This window comes from Pelobates fuscus, chromosome 1 (genome assembly GCF_036172605.1).
Source record: "Pelobates fuscus isolate aPelFus1 chromosome 1, aPelFus1.pri, whole genome shotgun sequence".
Classification (NCBI taxonomy): Eukaryota; Metazoa; Chordata; class Amphibia; order Anura; family Pelobatidae; genus Pelobates; species Pelobates fuscus.
Window position 1 is genome coordinate 208,772,602 of NC_086317.1, and position 18,640 is coordinate 208,791,241.

An 18,640-nucleotide genomic window follows, 5' to 3' on the forward strand; every position below is an offset into this window, starting at 1 on the left:
GTGTTCAGTATATCTTGACATCTCGTGCTCTGTCTATACACTTGTATTTTAATGTTTTATTATGTACTGTATGTCACTATCTATATGTGCCTGTTTCATTGCACTTCTAAAATAAAGAATAAAAAAAATAAATAAATACAGGACATGTGTCGATCGGTCCAATTATAGTTTACATGTATACTACCACAGTACTTTGCATAAATATTACAAATGGAAATGCACACCTCAATTTATCTTTGTTGTTCTATGTGTTGGACTAACAGGTGTGGTTCTGGGAGACAACCTGCACAAGGTATAAATCCGAAAACATACCAGTGTGCAGTGTTTCACATTTGTATGTTTTCGCGATACTGATAGAAATTATGGTGTGGTAAATGTTTTGTTAGTGCTTAAGGAACATGGGATGTTGAAACAGAACTTGTCATCCCACATTAACCACACACAATTGAGACGAGTGTTTAAAGGAACACTATAGTCACCTAAATTACTTTAGCTAAATAAAGCAGTTTTAGTGTATAGATCATTCCCCTGCAATTTCACTGCTCAATTCACTGTCATTTAGGAGTTAAATCACTTTGTTTCTGTTTATGCAGCCCTAGCCACACCTCCACTGGCTATGATTGACAGAGCCTGCATGAAACAAAAACTGGTTTCACTTTCAAACAGATGTAATTTACCTTAAATAATTGTATCTCAATCTCTAAATTGAACTTTAATCACATACAGGAGGCTCTTGCAGGGTCTAGCAAGATATTAACATAGCAGGGGATACGAAAATCTTAATTAAATAGAACTTGCAATAAAGAAAGCCTAAATAGGGCTCTCTTTACAGGAAGTGTTTATGGAAGGCTGTGCAAGTCACATGCAGGGAGGTGTGACTAGGGTTCATAAACAAAGGGATTTAACTCCTAAATGGCAGAGGATTGAGCAGTGAGGATGCAGGGGCATGTTCTATACACCAAAACTGCTTCATTAAGCTAAAGTTGTTCAGGTGACTATAGTGTCCCTTAAACGTTAACATTTTTTTAATTTAATTTAACTAAAGTTGGGGAATTAATCAGAGCAGAAAAAAAATAAAAAGATTAATTTAATTCTAGGTTTGTTTGTTTGTTTTCATTAACAGTGAATGCCTCGGGAAGTTGTTATTTAGGAGGAGCTTTTGAGTTTGTTTAGGATAAGTAGACAAATGACGAGGCCAGTTCAAGTTCCTCATATGCATCACATCTAGCTGAGTTATGAGAAGTGTCAGGAAATGTACTGAGAATCTCCTTCTGTGAGAGCATTCTGCCTTAATTCAGTGAAGAACTTGTGATATTGCTTCTGTCTCTTAGTCCATACACTCTGTCATGGATGAGATGGAGAATGCTGTCCCTCTCCGGGATTTTATCGCATCACTGTCTCTTTCCTCTCTTCCAAGGATCCTAAAGATTGCTTCTGGAGTCTACTTTCAGAGTAAGCACATGGGGTCATATAGCAATAGTTTGGGGTTAAGATATTGTGTATATGGATCACTGGACACTGTACTATACTTGTGTATAGCATGTTGGTTTTGTGCATTGAAAGTACTAATAAGGCCTTATATAATTTAAAATTAATGCTATTAAATCTTAGAAAGTTAATAAATAAAGCCTAGAATGCAAATATATAAAACATACTCTATAGGAAATCTAAAAATTTACAAAAAGTGTCTATCTAGAGATGTTTACAGTTTACAGATGTTTACAGTTATTTGCAATATTATGTTCAAAATCCTTATATGCTTGTACTGGTTTGATTGTAATTTTTATCCTTTTTTTCAGCCTATTGACAGGTATCAGGCTAAGGCTGTGTTATAGTAGCTATGTTCATATCGTTCTTGTATGCACTTGCACAGATATCTAACAGTCATGTTTTGCAGGGATTGGAGTGAGTGGTGAGAACATATATGACAGTATGTTATAGATGGCACATAAAAGGAAGAATAAAAGGTTGCATAATATTTTTATAAATGCATATTATTACCCTGTATGCCATTCTTTGAATAACTGGTGGTATGGGGATGTATTAAACATGCAGTGTGATCTAATGATACAGTCAAAGGCCAAAGGGGTTTAAACAGCCCATTCTAATGTTAACACTCCTGCATTGATTTTTCTGCCAGCTTGAACTGTGTTAAGCAAGAGAATGAGAAGCGAGGGGTTGCGCCCTGTGGTGTGGGATATGTCATGCATATGTCTCTGTAGAGTGCATTTCATTTGTTCATGCAAAATGTGAGTCTCTACACCATTCCATACAGATATTAAAGTGGGGACAGGGTGTTAGAAGACGCAAAGTTTATATGAACTGACAATGGCAATACATACAAAGAACTACTGACAGTGCACACACACACACACACACACACAGCGGCACTGACGTGCATGCACAATGATATTGCACCTATAAATTGTTATGCACTTACAGAGTCACTAACTGGCACTCACACCGATATTGCAAACATTAACATGCACTATCACTCAAAAAATACCCTCAAGAGTACGTAAATGCACTTACAGTAAAACACATGCATTCACATGAACTCATATTTTTTGCACTGGCAAAAACATCACTCACATAGGAGCACAGGAACTTATACTCTCTTAACATGACAATCTGAAACACTTGCACACGCTCATAATAATATTGTGCAGACACATATTCACAATCAAATTACATAAATTTACATGCATGCATTCACATACTCACACACAAACATACTACAATAAAATGTATATTTTTAACATTTTAATTTCCTTAAAGTGAACTGATGCCCTGGTCATCATTTTGCCTACAGATTGGGAGTGTTGTGAACAAGGTAATATGAATGCCTGGTGCAAGTGGTGCATAAAGCTATGTTGGTAACTAAATATAACTGGAACTGTCTTTAAGATGGATCTCACAGCTCAAACAGCATCATTTTGTGTTTGAGACCTAAATGCACGATTGGCAGTTAATGAAGGCTTACTATGTCTACTGTGGTGGTATTATAAGTATTTAGTGTTGCTTCCAGACAACCAGAGAAAAGTGATGCCATACATACCCAAGTGGCTTGCTTTATCCTAAATTATTTGATCATTTCATATCACTGGATTTCCTGACTGGTCGCACAACAGGGATCCAGCAATAGCCCTTTTAACACCTTGGATACTGGACAGGCCTACCTAGAGATTCTATGGGTACAGCAAGGATGACACTGGTACGGGACATCTAGGAAATAAAGCAATATATATGTTGTAAAATACAGCATAGCATATATAGTGCACGTAACGCCAGAATTAATTTAAAGGAAACACATTTGTTAAAAACACCTAAAAACACCTAAGGCAACAATCAATGGGAATTCATATACAGCATATGATCATACATTGTAAAAGCCCATCAATGTACAATATTTTTCAAAGGTTCTACTCTAACAATCTCAAAACCATGCACTGAAGACCAAGGCGTAAGTAGAAACCATCGGGCACCGGTGCAAAAATTGCCCTGAGCATCCCCATGTGTCCCGTTCCCCTATGTGTCTCATTCTCCTCCCCAGCCCCTCCATGTGTTTCATTCCCTCCCCCCAGCAACTCCATGTTTCTTATCACTCCCAGTCCCTTCAAGTGTCTCAGTCTCTTCAGTCCCTCTATGTGTTTCATTCCCTCTCCCCCAGCTCCCCAAGTATCTCATTTTCTCCAGCCCCTGCATGTGTCTCATTCCCCCACCAGCCACCCATGTGTATAATCCCATCCGCACAGCCCCTCCATGTGTCTTATTCCCCCAGCCCACCAAGTATCTCATTCAACTTTGGCCCCTCCCTGTTTCTCATTTCCTCAGCAGCCCCACCGTGTGTCTCCTCCCATGCCCCCCAGCGCCACAATGTGTCTTATTCCTCCCAGCCCCTCCAAGTGTCTCATTCCCGCCCTCCCCCCGGTATCTAATTCTCCCCAGCCCCTCTGTGTGTCTCATTCCACCATCAGTCCCCTTATAAGTCTCATCCCATCCCCCCAGCCTCTCCATATGTCTAATCCTTTCATGTATCTCATTCCCTACCCCAGCCCCTCCATGTGTCTCATTCCCTGCCCCCGGGTATCTAATTTTCCCCAGCAACTCCATGTGTCTCATTCCCCCATTAGCCCCGTAATGTGTCTCATCCCATTCTTCCCAGCCCCTCCATATGTCTCATTCCTCCATGTGTCTCATTCCCCCCTGCCCCTCCATGTGTTTTATTCCCTCCCCCAACCCCTCAATGTGTGTCATTCCCCCAGCCCATCCATGGCTCTCTTGCTGGGCACTTCCTTTATTATTATTATTATAATTATTATTGCCAACAGATTCCGTAGCGCTTTACAATATTACGAGAGGGAGGATGTAACTATAAATTGGACAATTACAAGAAAACTTACAGGAACAATAGGTTGAAGAGGACCCTGCTCAAACGAACCTACAGTCTATCGGAGGTGGGGTATAAAATCATTAGGACAGGAAATATCAATTAAATAGGGTGGGACTGGGGCATAGCTGGAGGAGTAAAGCACTGCCCTATAAGAGAGAGCAAGAGACAGGTATGTAAGGTAGAGGTTACTCTGGGAGGCCATAAGTTTTCCTAAATAGATGGGTTTTAAGGCCCTTCTTAAACGATTGAAGACTAGGGCAGAGTCTGATGGGGGTAGGCAGGCTATTCCATAGGAAAGGAGCCGCCTGCGAGAAGTCTTGCAAGGGCGAGTTGGGCGTACTTCCTGTCAGACTACAGTCCACTCAGCCATGCAACACCCAGCGACAGCGTGCCTCGAAGTGATGCTGGCCCACGGTCGCAGGGGTCGACAGGGAGGCTGGGCCCCCTGCTACCGTGGGAATTACGCCACTGACTACGGAGAGACCCAGGTTAAAGGATATTCCATGTAAGAAAAGGTGGCATTAGGAAATGCTTAAACTGGGGTATATTAAGATTGTGGCCAGTGCCGGCACTTCCATAAGGTGGCATAGGCAGCTGCTTTAGGGAAAAGGTCTGGGTGATGGGCGGGAGGGGAATATGCAGGGGATGCATAACCGTAATTTTTATCAGATTAGATAAATAGATGTACACAACTATACAAAGCAAGGCAGAAAGAAATACAGAAGAACATATAAGTAACGGCACCCTGGGCATAAAAGGGGTTAAAAGCCGTTTAGGAGATATTCCCTTCCAGATATACAGGCAGCTACTGAAGACACCAATCATCCGAACAGGAAACCATGTGAAAGCCGTAAACAGCCGAACCGAAACCATACGAATGCTGTAAACAGGCAAATAGGAAAAAACATACAAAAGGTTTACACTCATAGCAGTCGAACTGGAACAGCATACAATAAATCCCCCCAAGAACGAGACAAAGCTCCATGTTGAGGGTCAAGCAGGAACAGAACAGATCTGTGTCTTTATTGGCCTTATATACACATTCTTACACATTAGTACTACCCACAGGGTTTTGCAGAACAACCAATCAATACGTACGATACACTCCCAGCAATTACACACAAAATCCTCCCCTCTGCCTGTGATATAATTACTAAACACAATGGGCTAACGTAATTATCACAGGCAGGAAAATACACAGTTTTACACAATATTCATAATTTTAAAAGTATACATCACATTCACATAAACTTACATTTTCAGAATCAGCATACTCCAAATACAAACATACGTCAAAATCATACAAATTGGTCCAGTGGTTCAAAAGATAGATGGATGTCCTATTTGACCGACTGGAAGCATGGCTTGGGTGTGGTAAGCCAATTATCTCCAGCATACAGAAAACATCTCTATTCACAACAACAGCAAAAATACACAAAAATTCATAACTACTATCATACTGAACAGAACCCCCACATTCAACCTATCCCCAGATGGCTTGGATCTGAGCGCTCAATATATCCAAACAGCGCTCAGATCCCACAAACACAGTCAAATCGCCATGGGGTTTAAGTTTAGCATGGGCTGATGAAAGGGGGCCATAGTCATGAGACAGGAGGCTGGCAATCAGGCTTCTCCATAACCCAGGGAAGCAGGACAATTGGTGAAAATAGGGACAAAAGGCGTTTTGTAACACAGGCTTCTCCAGAACATAGTGGCGAGGTGGGTTTCACCACAATATATATATATTTATATATCATTTTTAAATTGAGGCTTTAGTGATGAGTTAAAAGCAGAACATTGTATTTTGGAAACTATTTCACTTCCACTTCCTGATATTTAAGACGTGTCTTAGTATTAATTACAAGTTAAAAATTAATATACGTGTTTACAATAAATACTGACTTAAAGAAGCTGTACATTTATTTGAATAGTTTGATTACTTTTTAATTAAAAAAATATTATTTTCCCTTTAAGGCCACATTACAAATAATGTGGATGGGTAGGATGATTTACTACTCCTTTTAAAAGGAATTATGGGGTCCTTTTTGACGTGTGTCCTCTGTGGTTGTCCTGCATCACATCTAAAATTATTAAATGAGTGCAAGTTTAGCTTTTATTTGCTGATATAAGCCATATGGATTTATTTAAAGTCAGCTAGCAATTCAATAGTTTGGTTTCTATAGTAGATTAATAATTTTTTTTAATCAGGGAATTACATGTTTTGTAACTGATCATTTTAATAATTCAAAAAAGGAAATTATTTACCAGACTGAAATAAATTAAGAAAGATAAACACAAAAAAAATGTTGTTTAATTGTTCTTACAAGCTGCTACTGTCAGTGTTTTGATTATTTTGGAAACGACCATAACTCAATGGAAAAAATGAAAAAAAGGCTCTACAATAGAAAATAATCCAAGCTGGCCTTTCAATGTCCAGTTGCTAGCTAGCTCCAACTGACTTTTTAAGGCTGCCTGCAGACAAGTATCATTAAACATTACGGTCGCCAAAAAGCAAGAGCACAATGATTTGTAAATGTGCATGCTATTGGATCCATTAGGTCATACATACCAGACATACAATAAGAAAAACTGATACAAGTGCATAAGATGTCAATAAGTGTTGACGCTTGTTCTCAGAATAGATATGACAGGCAGGAAATTGTTGCATCAAGTCCTCTGATGTTTTCTCCCCAGCTGGAATTCCCCAACTCATTTAATTATTAACACTGTCTCAATGGGTTAGTTGTACTCATACACTGAGATTGCAATGCTGTGTTTAATGTTATTATTATTATTATTGCCATTTATATAGCGCCAACAGATTCCGTTAATGGGGAAGTTATTAGTATGAATTAATAAACTGCGATTATGAGCAAACATCACCAATAGTTTTAATAGTTTAGTAACACCCTGACCTGCTTGTCTTAACAGGACCTCCTCAGCTTCACTACTGGATTAAAGGCATTATAAGGCAAATGATTATGATGGGCCTAACTAAGAAAATATTCGGACAGAAAAACATCCCGTCTATTTTCCTGGTTTTCTAGTTTCGCTCTTTTGTGACTTCTTCACTCCTCTCCTTTACTAGTTAGCCACTTGCCCTGTATCCCTCCCTTCCATAGCTAGTCATATCTCCCGTCCCTTCATTCCCCTTCCCAATCAGCAATACCTGCTTCTCACTGCTACCCTCTACCACCCCAGTCATATTTCCTGACCTCTGCCTTCCAAGTCATTCCCAACCAACTGATGTCTTCTGTTTTTCTACCCATAACCTCTTTCCTCTGGCATTCTATGATTCTCCAATCAGTCATATTTCATTCTCTGTGACCACTCAACTCATATTTCATGACTCCTTAGTCTTTTATATTTTCTGTATTATTCCATCTTCTCTCTCCCCGGTAACATCTCCTATTAATATGCTTCCTTTCTTTTTCCAATATCACCTATTCATCCCCATCCTTTCTATTTAGTCATAATACTTCCTCCTCTGCTTCCCCAGTCTTGCATATTTGTCTCCTTAAATATTTTCATTTCAGTCAAATCCCTCATTTGTCTGTGCTCTCTTCTCTTTCCATGTCATCCACATTGGGTGTTCCTCTCCTATGATCAATTTAAAGTAATTTTAATTTACTGTCTTTTTCCCACTGGTAGTTTAGTTAAAATATTTCCCTTTCCATTCACATATATACCTGCCTCTTTGTCCATGAGCTAGCCCACTAATTGTTGATATAATGAAATACCCAATTACTGTGGTGCAATGTAGGCTGACCAGAAAGTTCAGAGCAGTAATTTAAGTTCTAGATCTGGACATGAAATAACAATAGGCTTGTAATCTCTCTTGCATGCTCTGCAGGGTAGTGATGCCACAGAGTGCACTAGATGCCGCAAATTGTTTTTAACTTGTTCACATTAGATATACGTATCTCACAGGGGATATGATAGCAATAACAGTACAAAGGGCTCTCTGGTAACATGTTACATAGCTACATATAAATAGCACATGATAATGCATGCTGAAAAAGAGAGGTTTTTTACTAAAGTCCAAATGGTTCCTTATTGAATGGGGCACACCTATCTGGCTGCATAAGAGGCCATTCGGATGCAATAAGCCGGACACTGTTCACATTTAATCAATTCCACATTGCTGTGTTTTTAGGGTTCTGCCTTCTAAATATATCCATCCTGCCACAGGAAACATGCACTGAGACTCAGACTGTTTGGGACTATAGCACTGTGATCTGCAGAGGGAGTAGGGGAGCATCATCCCAGTATCATTCTGCCGACAGAGCAGCATGCTTCATACAGTGTGACAATGTCCTGGTACAGAGAACAGCTGAAGAAGTCCAGAGCAGTCCAGATTTGGTATATAACAGAGAAAAGAAGAAGATGGACCATCCAACTAAAAGGGCCTAACCCTAATTGTTCAATTTAGGACTTGCTTAGTGTTTATTTTTTAGTTAGTCTTGTATTTAGGAGTTAGTGGCTGCGGACCGGAGATTGTGTTCACGTTAGGTCCTACCACTTCTTAACTACACTGGTATAGGGGGACTCTAGAGGCATCCATTAGACATGTGCAATTCGTTTCGGGATGAATATGTATTAGGATGAATTTCAGGAAATTCGGACATTTGGGTACTTCCGAATGTCCGAATTGCCGAAGTGCCAAATGGCCGAGGTCCCGAAGTTCAGAAATTACCAAATTTCTGAAGTGCCGAGGTTGCCGAAGTGCCGAAGCACAGTTTTGCCTAAGTACTAATATTACTTACCCTGTGGAGGAAGAAGAATGTTACACTTTATACAATTTTAAATAAAAAGTATACAAACGTAGCCAGGATTCCGCTGTAAGCATTTGCAACACTTACAACTATCAAGTAACACACATTCATATAAAATGTAAGTTACTTGGCCAGTCAATGTAATGACAGGAATGAATAAGTAGATAACTCCCTAATTGCCACGGTATTAGGGAGCTATCTACTAAAAGGCTGAGTAGGGGCATGCCTATTAAACAGTGAGCAGGCTGTGGCTGCTCACTGTAAAAAAAATAAAAAATAAACACGTCCCCTCTCCCCCTCCTAACCTGAAGGGAGGACCTATTGTCCTCCCCCCGGCCCCCACCTCTGAGCGGCGGGTGGGGGCCCTAAATCATAATGAGGGGGGGGGGGCCCTATATCAGAATGAGGGGGCTCGCGGTATAGCGATTAGGGGCATAATTTACTAATACTAAGTAATCTTTACTTAGTATTAGTAAATTTGGCTGAAAGACCAATTTAGGTATTTCAACCTTTTGGAAGATAACTCCCGAATACCGTGGGAATTAGGGAGTTATCTATCAAGCGGCTGCAAGAGAAGTTCCAAAACTCCGAAGTTCCGAAGTGTCGAAGTGCCGAATTGCCGAAGTGCCGAAGTCCCGAATTTCAGAATGCCGAACCGAAACGAACATTTTTCCCATGCACATGCCTAGCAAATGCCGGTGAAATAGCTCAGTGGGCTAATGCATCAGCAGAATTGAGTTCTAAGCCTTGGGTTGCAAGTTCAAATCCCAGCAGGGTTGACTCATCCCTTCATCCTTTCGAGGTAGATAAAATGAATACAATTAAATTGGGTGATAGTAACAACCCCTGGATGTACTTGGAAACCAGAGTAAATATATGTACCTTTCCTGGTTAATGTACCCTTCCTGGTTAAATACTTTGTTATTATTATTATTATCCGTGTTGTAAGCTCTGTATTGACTTAGGGAACCTGCCTTATAAGGCAGCCTCTAGATCTGTTCGAGAAAATTGCTTACTGATCGTAGTAGACTCAGGGATTGAGCTTGAACCCCACAGGGGTATTTCTTCCTCCAGACTTGTGGTTGATACCTATCTTATACTACACACTGCCTATATATTTCGGTGGGGGAGTCATATCCTACAGTAACTCAAGGGAGTATACGTGCTGTGTGCACGATTCAGATTGAACCGCACTCTTTATGCTCCCATTCACGCTATAATTTTGATCTCTTGTGTTGCCACTCAGGTAAAATAGATTAACACTATCAGCAACATTTTGTGGTTCTATCTGTATCTGTGGATACAGGTAGACTTATTTTCACCATCCCCGGTGTAGAGATTAATTCGCCCCTACTGTTGGACATTTAGTGGACATGCCACTCTACAAATACCCTAGCATCTAATAAAGGTCACCTGTGAGGGCATTGTCTTTTAGTTCTCTTTTTTATATGTTGTTCCTACATTTTTACTGTTATTTTGGGTTTTCTTTACATTGGAATTACTTATAGCTCTCCTATTAGACAAGGCTATCCAACATCCTTTGGGTACCTCTTTTGGGAATAACTCTCCAGATTTGCTATATGGTGGCAAACATATAGAGCATGTGTGTTATTTAGACGTAGGGTAGTTGTAATGTTGTAGGTATGTGCTATGTGGCTTTGTATGGTTCACTGTATGTGTGTGCGTGTGTGAGGTGGCAGCCTGTATGTCCATGTGTGTGGGAGGGGTGATTGGGTTGTTTAGCTGTGAGTGATGCCTGTTGCTGTGTGTAGGATTCAGTGAGGAATGTGTGTGGGTGGTAGGTGCAAGTGACATGTCTGTCTATTTGTTGGTATCTGTGAGAGATGTGTTGCATAGCGTGGGTAGCTGTGGCTGTTGTCTGTTACTGTGTTGGTAGCTCTGATTTGACTGTCTGTGGCTGATGTCTGTTGCTGTGAGTGTGTGTAGTTGTGCAGTTAGCTTTGAGTGAAGTGTGTGACTATGTGTTGAGATAAAGAATATATGTGGCTATTTGTGTAGATGAGTTTGGGCAGGCAATGTTTATTCCAGCTTCCCCACAATTCACTGTGTAATATATGTCAAAATAAAAATACCCGATTTGGCCGCCCCTGTTGTGGTTGCTAAGTGGGGTAATTTTTCTGTTATCTGGTGTCTAGTTGGGTCCGTTTTTTGTTCCCTGGCAGCCCAGTGAGGTATTTTCTCTGCTCCCTGTTGGCATGGCTAAAGGAGCTCATGGTCTGTGGGAGGGGTAGTTGTTAAATTGGGGGAAGAAAGTGTATTCAATTGGGGGAGAGCACTGTATTAAATTAGAGGAGGGGCAGTGTATTTGTCAGGATTACAAGTTGATCCAGCACGCAGTACTGTGTCACACCTAGGACTAAGGATAACGTATAACCAGACCTTAGAATGGCAGGACTTAACGTCTCCAAGAATAATCAAAATACTAGCCGAGGTCAGGGACACAGAATCAGACACAAAGATGAGGGAAAGCCAAAAGTCAAGGATACCAGATATCAGGGAAGTCAAAACAAAGCCAAAGTCAAATACCAGAAAATCTAAATCATTAACGCACTCTCGGATATCCATAGGCATGAAACCACGACAGGGCAATGAGCAAGAGGAGAGCTGGGTTTAAATACCCCTCCTGTGGATCCAATTGGCTGTAACCGGCCTTTGACCCTAAAGGCAATTACCAGGTTTATATGTGCTTGATTGCTGCTCAGCACAAAACCCTCGTGCGATTTTGATTAGCAATGACCGGCCTTTGACCCCAAAAGTAATTACCAGGTTTCCATGAGCATGATTGCTGCTCGGCACAACTTTTCCTGCCAGGACAGTAATGTTGCTCGACACAACTTTTCCTGTCAGGACAGTAAATGGCATTAACCACATTTTTATGTGCGGATGAATACGTGACATTACCCCCCACCTGAAGACCGCAGGACCAGGTTTGAGAGGAAACTTGGCGTAAACTAACACATTTTATGACCAGCATGGATATCAGAAGCCGAAACCCAAGAACAGTCAGCAGGCCCATACCCCCTCCAATCAACTAAATACTGTAAGTAACCACGAGAAAACTTGGAATCAATGATAGAGGCGACTTCATACTCCTTCTGTCCAGAAACAACCAAAGGAGGAGGGGGAACAATGGGACTAGTGTACCGATTGCAAACAAGCGGTTTGAGCAAGGACACATGAAAAGTTTTAGGTATACGTAAGGACGCTGGAAGGGCCAGAGAATAAGAAACAGGGTTGATTCTCCTAACCACACGAAAAGGACCAAGGAACCTCGGAGCAAACTTCATGCTGGGAACCTTCAACCTAATGTTGCGTGAGGATAACCAAACCCGATCACCCACCTGGTAAACTGGATTGGCACTCCGTCGTTTATCCGCATGAAACTTAAAGCGAGCAGCAACAGTTTCAAGAGCGGATCGAACCTTGGTCCAGGTATCACGAATAGAGGTAAGGTGATCATCCAGAGTATGGATAGCCGTATCAGAAAACACAGCAGGGAGAACAGCAGGATAACGACCCGTATTGACAAAAAACTGACTATGCCCAGATGAGTCAGCGTTATTCCTTGCAAATTCGGCCCAGGGCAATAATTCAGCCCAGTTAGACTGTGTACTATTCACGAAGCAACCTAAATACAGTTTAAGTGATTGGTTAGCTCTTTCAGCCGTACCATTAGTTTGAGGATGGTAAGCAGAGGAAAATTACAATTCAATGCCCAACTGTTTATTGAATGCCCTCCAGAACCGTGACACAAATTGGGAACCCTGTCAGACACAATATTTTGAGGAATACCATGTAACCTGACAATATCGCGTATAAATATGTGCACCAGGTCCTCAGACGATGGCAATTTTTTAAGTGGAGTAAAGTGTGCCATTTTGGAAAAACGGTCAACTACCATGAGGATGGTAGTATATCCATTGGAACAAGGCAGTTCAACAATGAAATCCATCAATAAATGAGACCATGGGATACTGGGTATAGGAAGTGGCTGTAACAATCCATACAGATGTTTATGAGGAACCTTCGAAACTGCACAGACAGAGCAGGCTTCTACATATTCTTTAATATCCCTCCTGAGTGACTCCCACCAAAATTACCTGGAAATGACAGATACAGTTTTATTAATACCCGGATGCCCAGCAGTCACATTGTCATGGAATACCTTCAGCACCTCTTTCCTGTCAGGCAATGGAATAAACAATTTATCTTGAGGTTTGTTGCCTTGGGCTGAGCCGCCATGATAGCACGGAGCAAAGGGGATGATAAAGAAAGGACAGTGGAAGCAATAATACACTCAGGAGATATAATAGGGGATGTCTCTTGTTCTAGATCTGATTCAATGTCAAAATGCCTAGACAAGGCGTCAGCTTTAACGTTCTTAGAACCGGGTGTGTAGGTGATAATAAAGTTAAAGCGAGACAAAAATAATGACCATCTAGCTTGTCTAGAAGACAGTCGTTTGGCATCCCCAATATATGCCAGGTTCTTGTGATCAGTAATAATCAGAATGGGATCCTTGGAACCCTCCAAAAGATGTCGCCATTCCTTAAGCGCTAGTATGGTGGCTAACAGTTCTCTATTACCAGTGTTATGGTTACGCTCGGCAGGAGACAACTTTCTGGAGAAGTAACCACAAGGATGCAAAGGGGCATCCTGACTCTCTCTCTCTGAGAAAGAACAGCCCCGACCCCTGTCTCGGAGGCGTCAACCTCAAGTAGGAAAGATTTACTAGTGTCAGGATGTCTTAATATGTCAGTAGATGTGAACGTTTGTTTAAGAAGCTCAAAAGCCTCTTTAGCTTCTTTAGGCCATATAGTACAATTAGCCCCCTTGCGTGTCATATTGGTGATGGGGGCTATTACCGAAGAGAAACCTTTGATGAATCTCCTGTAATAGTTAGAGAAACCAATAAACCTCTGTATGGATTTTAACCCACTGAGTAATGGCCATTGTAGAACGGCCTCTAGTTTGCGAGGATCCATTTGCAAACCAGAGGCAGAAATGTTATACCCCAAAAACTGAACCTCAAGTTTGCAATAAAGACTATTTTTAAGCAAAGTTTGTAAAACTTGTTTGACATGATCATGATGAGTTTGGATGTCGGGGAAATAAATAAGGATATCATCCAGGTAAACAAGCACAAAAGAGTAAATATAGTCTCTGAGTACATCATTAATGAAGTCTTGAAATACGTCTGGAGCATTACATAACCCAAAGGGCATAATAAGATATTCGTAGTGCCCACTCCTAGTGTTAAACGCTGTCTTCCATTCATGATCCTGCATAATTCTCATTAAATTGTACGCACTCCTAAGGTCAAGCTTAGTGAAGATCTTAGCACCCTGGAGTCTATCAAACAATTCGGATATAAGGGGAATGGGATAGGCATTTTTGATAGTAATCTTGTTTAATGCCCTGTAGTCTATGCAAGGTCGTAATTCTCAATCTTTCTTAAGCGACAGCAGGTGAGGATGATTTACGTACATGGCTTTTACTTAAAGATTCCTTGATGTACTCATCCATGATTTTACTTTCTTGTGGGGATAGGGCATATACTGCTCCTTTAGAAGGCATAGCCCTGGGCAACAGATCAATGGAACAATCATAAGATCTGTGTGGAGAAAGAGCATTAGTCTGGCTTTTACTAAACACCTCTCTAACCTCCCAATACTGTATGGGAATTTCGGGTGTCGGAGACATAGTAGCGGGTAAAGAAACGATGCCCACTTTTTTAGAAATGGGGGAAGCGATTATCTGGAAAGTAATGTCTTCCTTATGCAAAGCTCCTATCGTAATGCAAATATGCAAGGTCTCATGGGTAATAAGAGGTCAACCACTAAGCCTCAACCACTAGAGGTGATGATCTCTCCGGAAATGTCAAAGAGAAATCTGCTTCTGGAATTACTAGAGGACGTATCCATTACACCTAAGACCTGTCCCCTTAAGGTTCTTAGGTGAGGAAGTTTTCCGGACGTATAGGACAAGTATCTCTCAAATGCCCTTTCTTGCCACAATACAGGGAGTGCAGAATTATTAGGCAAATGAGTATTTTGACCACATCATCCTCTTTATGCATGTTGTCTTACTCCAAGCTGTATAGGCTCGAAAGCCTACTACCAATTAAGCATATTAGGTGATGTGCATCTCTGTAATGAGAAGGGGTGTGGTCTAATGACATCAACACCCTATATCAGGTGTGCATAATTATTAGGCAACTTCCTTTCCTTTGGCAAAATGGGTCAAAAGAAGGACTTGACAGGCTCAGAAAAGTCAAAAATAGTGAGATATCTTGCAGAGGGATGCAGCACTCTTAAAATTACAAAGCTTCTGAAGCGTGATCATCGAACAATCAAGCGTTTCATTCAAAATAGTCAACAGGGTCGCAAGAAGCGTGTGGAAAAAACCAAGGCGCAAAATAACTGCCCATGAACTGAGAAAAGTCAAGCGTGCAGCTGCCAAGATGCCACTTGCCACCAGTTTGGCCATATTTCAGAGCTGCAACATCACTGGAGTGCCCAAAAGCACAAGGTGTGCAATACTCAGAGACATGGCCAAGGTAAGAAAGGCTGAAAGACGACCACCACTGAACAAGACACACAAGCTGAAACGTCAAGAATGGGACAAGAAATATCTCAAGACTGATTTTTCTAAGGTTTTATGGACTGATGAAATGAGAGTGAGTCTTGATGGGCCAGATGGATGGGCCCGTGGCTGGATTGGTAAAGGGCAGAGAGCTCCAGTCCGACTCAGACGCAAGCAAGGTGGAGGTGGAGTACTGGTTTGGGCGGGTATCATCAAAGATGAGCTTGTGGGGCCTTTTCGGGTTGAGGATGGAGTCAAGCTCAACTCCCAGTCCTACTGCCAGTTTCTGGAAGACACCTTCTTCAAGCAGTGGTACAGGAAGAAGTCTGCATCCTTCAAGAAAAATATGATTTTCATGCAGGACAATGCTCCATCACACGCGTCCAAGTACTCCACAGCGTGGCTGGCAAGAAAGGGTATAAAAGAAGAAAATCTAATGACATGGCCTCCTTGTTCACCTGATCTGAACCCCATTGAGAACCTGTGGTCCATCATCAAATGTGAGATTTACAAGGAGGGAAAACAGTACACCTCTCTGAACAGTGTCTGGGAGGCTGTGGTTGCTTCTGCACGCAATGTTGATGGTGAACAGATCAAAACACTGACAGAATCCATGGATGGCAGGCTTTTGAGTGTCCTTGCAAAGAAAGGTGGCTATATTGGTCACTGATTTGTTTTTATTTTGTTTTTGAATGTCAGAAATGTATATTTGTGAATGTTAAGATGTTATATTGGTTTCACTGGTAAAAATAAATAATTGAAATGGGTATATATTTGTTTTTTGTTAAGTTGCCTAATAATTATGCACAGTAATAGTCACCTGCACACACAGATATCCCCCTAAAATAGCTAAAACTAAAAACAAACTAAAAACTACTTCCAAAAATATTCAGCTTTGATATTAATGAGTTTTTTGGGTTCATTGAGAACATGGTTGTTGTTCAATAATAAAATTAATCCTCAAAAATACAACTTGCCTAATAATTCTGCACTCCCTGTATAAGCACAGACTCTCTCTTCTCCTATACTGTTTCTCTGCCTCAGACAGTCCTGTACCCCTAACTGCATAGGTTCACGTTCAGACCGTGTCGAGAGGTCAGGGACAACAGGTTTGGAGAATCGAGGTGCTAGTGACATAGTCAAATGTCTAGTTCTGTTTCTAGTAATTTCCCTGGTCCTGAGTCAAAACAAAGCCAAAGTCAAATACCAGAAAATCAAGATCAGGAACGCACTCTCGCATATCCATAGGCATGAAACCACGACAGGGCAATGAGCAAGAGGAGAGCTGGGTTTAAATACCCCTCCTGTGGATCCAATTGGCTGTAACCGGCCTTTGACCACAAAGGCAATTACCAGGTTTACACAGGGCCGGCGCATCCATAAGGCGGCACAGGCGGCCGCCTTAGGGTGCACCGGCTCTGGGGGCGCAAAATTCCAGTGACCGGCAGGAGGGAAGTGCTCCCTCCTGCCAGGTCACCTCTTGGATCCCCGGCGCGGTGTCCGGCTGAACTGAATTGCGAGGCGGCGAGGGAGCTCTGATCTCTCTGATCTGCTCCCTCGTGCGCCTTTTGCTGATGCCGCGGGAGCCGGAATATGACGTCATATTCCGGCTCCCGCGGCATCAGAAAACAGCCTGCGAGGGAGCAGATCAGAGACATCAGAGCTCCCTTGCCACCTTGCAATCCTATTCAGCCGCACGCCTCCCAGCAGCCCCACTGGACCACCAATGAGAGACCCATGCCAGCTCTCCAGGTAGGGAGGCTGGGTGGGAAATCTAAATTAAATGTATATTATTAATTACTGTGAGTGTGTGTGTGCATGTGAGTATGTCTGTCAGTGTGTGTGTGTGAGTATGTGTGTCTGTGAGTTTGTGCGTGTCTGTCAGTGTGTGTGCATGCATGTGAGTATGTGTGTCTGTGAGTTTGTGTGTGAGTATGTGTCTGTCAGTGTGAGTGTGTATGTGTGTCTGTGAGTTTGTGTGTGAGTATGTGTGTCTGTGAGTTTGTGTGTGTGTGTGTGTCTGTCAGTGTGTGTGAGTGAGGGTGTATGTCAGTGTGTGTGTGTGCATGTGAGTATGTGTGTGTGTGTGTGTGTTTAAGTATTTGTGTGTGTAAGTATGATTGTCTGTGAGTTTGTGTGTGTGTGTGTGTGTGAGTGAGTGAGTGTGTGTGTGTGCATGTGAGTATGTGTGTGTATGTGTGGGCATGCGAGTGTGTGTGTCTGTCAGTGTGTGTTTGTCAATGAGTCTGTCAGTATTTGTGTGTCTGTCAGTGTGCGTGTGAGTGTCTGTCAATGAATGAGTGTGTCAGATAAGTGAGTCTGGCTGTCAGAGACGTCTGTGTGTTTGTCATTGAGTGTGTGTGACTGTCAGTGTTTATACACCCCCGACTGTAGCGTGGCCAAGCGGAGTGTACCGTGGTACAGGAACTTCTGTTTCCTGTACCTGTCAGGACTGACAGGAAAAGCTCACTGTACCGGGATTCGCTCCGCTCAGCCTCGCTGCAAGAAAGGTAGGAGGCACACCAGGAAGGGGAGGGGACCACTATGGGGGTGGGTGGCGCACCAAGGGACAGGGAGAGGAGGGGAGAGATGAACACTAAGCGACAGGGAAAAGAGGGAGGAGGGGAGAGGAACACTAAGGGACAGGGAAAGGAGGAGAGAGGGGATAGGAACAGTAAGGGTCAGAGAAGGGAGGGGACCATTAAGGGACGGGGAGAGGGGCTGGATGTGAAAAACACACAGCGGGGCTTGAGAAGGAAAGAGACACACACAAAGGAGCTGGGAAGAGTAAAAGACACAAAGGGGCTAGGAGAAAAGGAGTCACACAAAGGGTCTGGGAGGAGTAAGACACACAAAATGTAGG

At 42.1% G+C, this 18,640-nt stretch overlaps 1 protein-coding gene across 1 annotated transcript in view; it reads left to right on the forward strand.

Annotated features, from left to right (window-relative positions):
• Window positions 1-1,327: 1,327 nt before the first annotated feature.
• The window catches only part of LOC134609119 (protein THEMIS2-like), a 53,406-nt gene continuing 36,093 nt past the window's right edge, over window positions 1,328-18,640 (forward strand). The window contains exon 1 of the mRNA XM_063452615.1: window positions 1,328-1,452. Coding sequence (XP_063308685.1) covers window positions 1,347-1,452 — 106 coding nt within the window. The 5' untranslated portion in view covers window positions 1,328-1,346. The remainder of the gene's footprint in view (window positions 1,453-18,640) is intronic.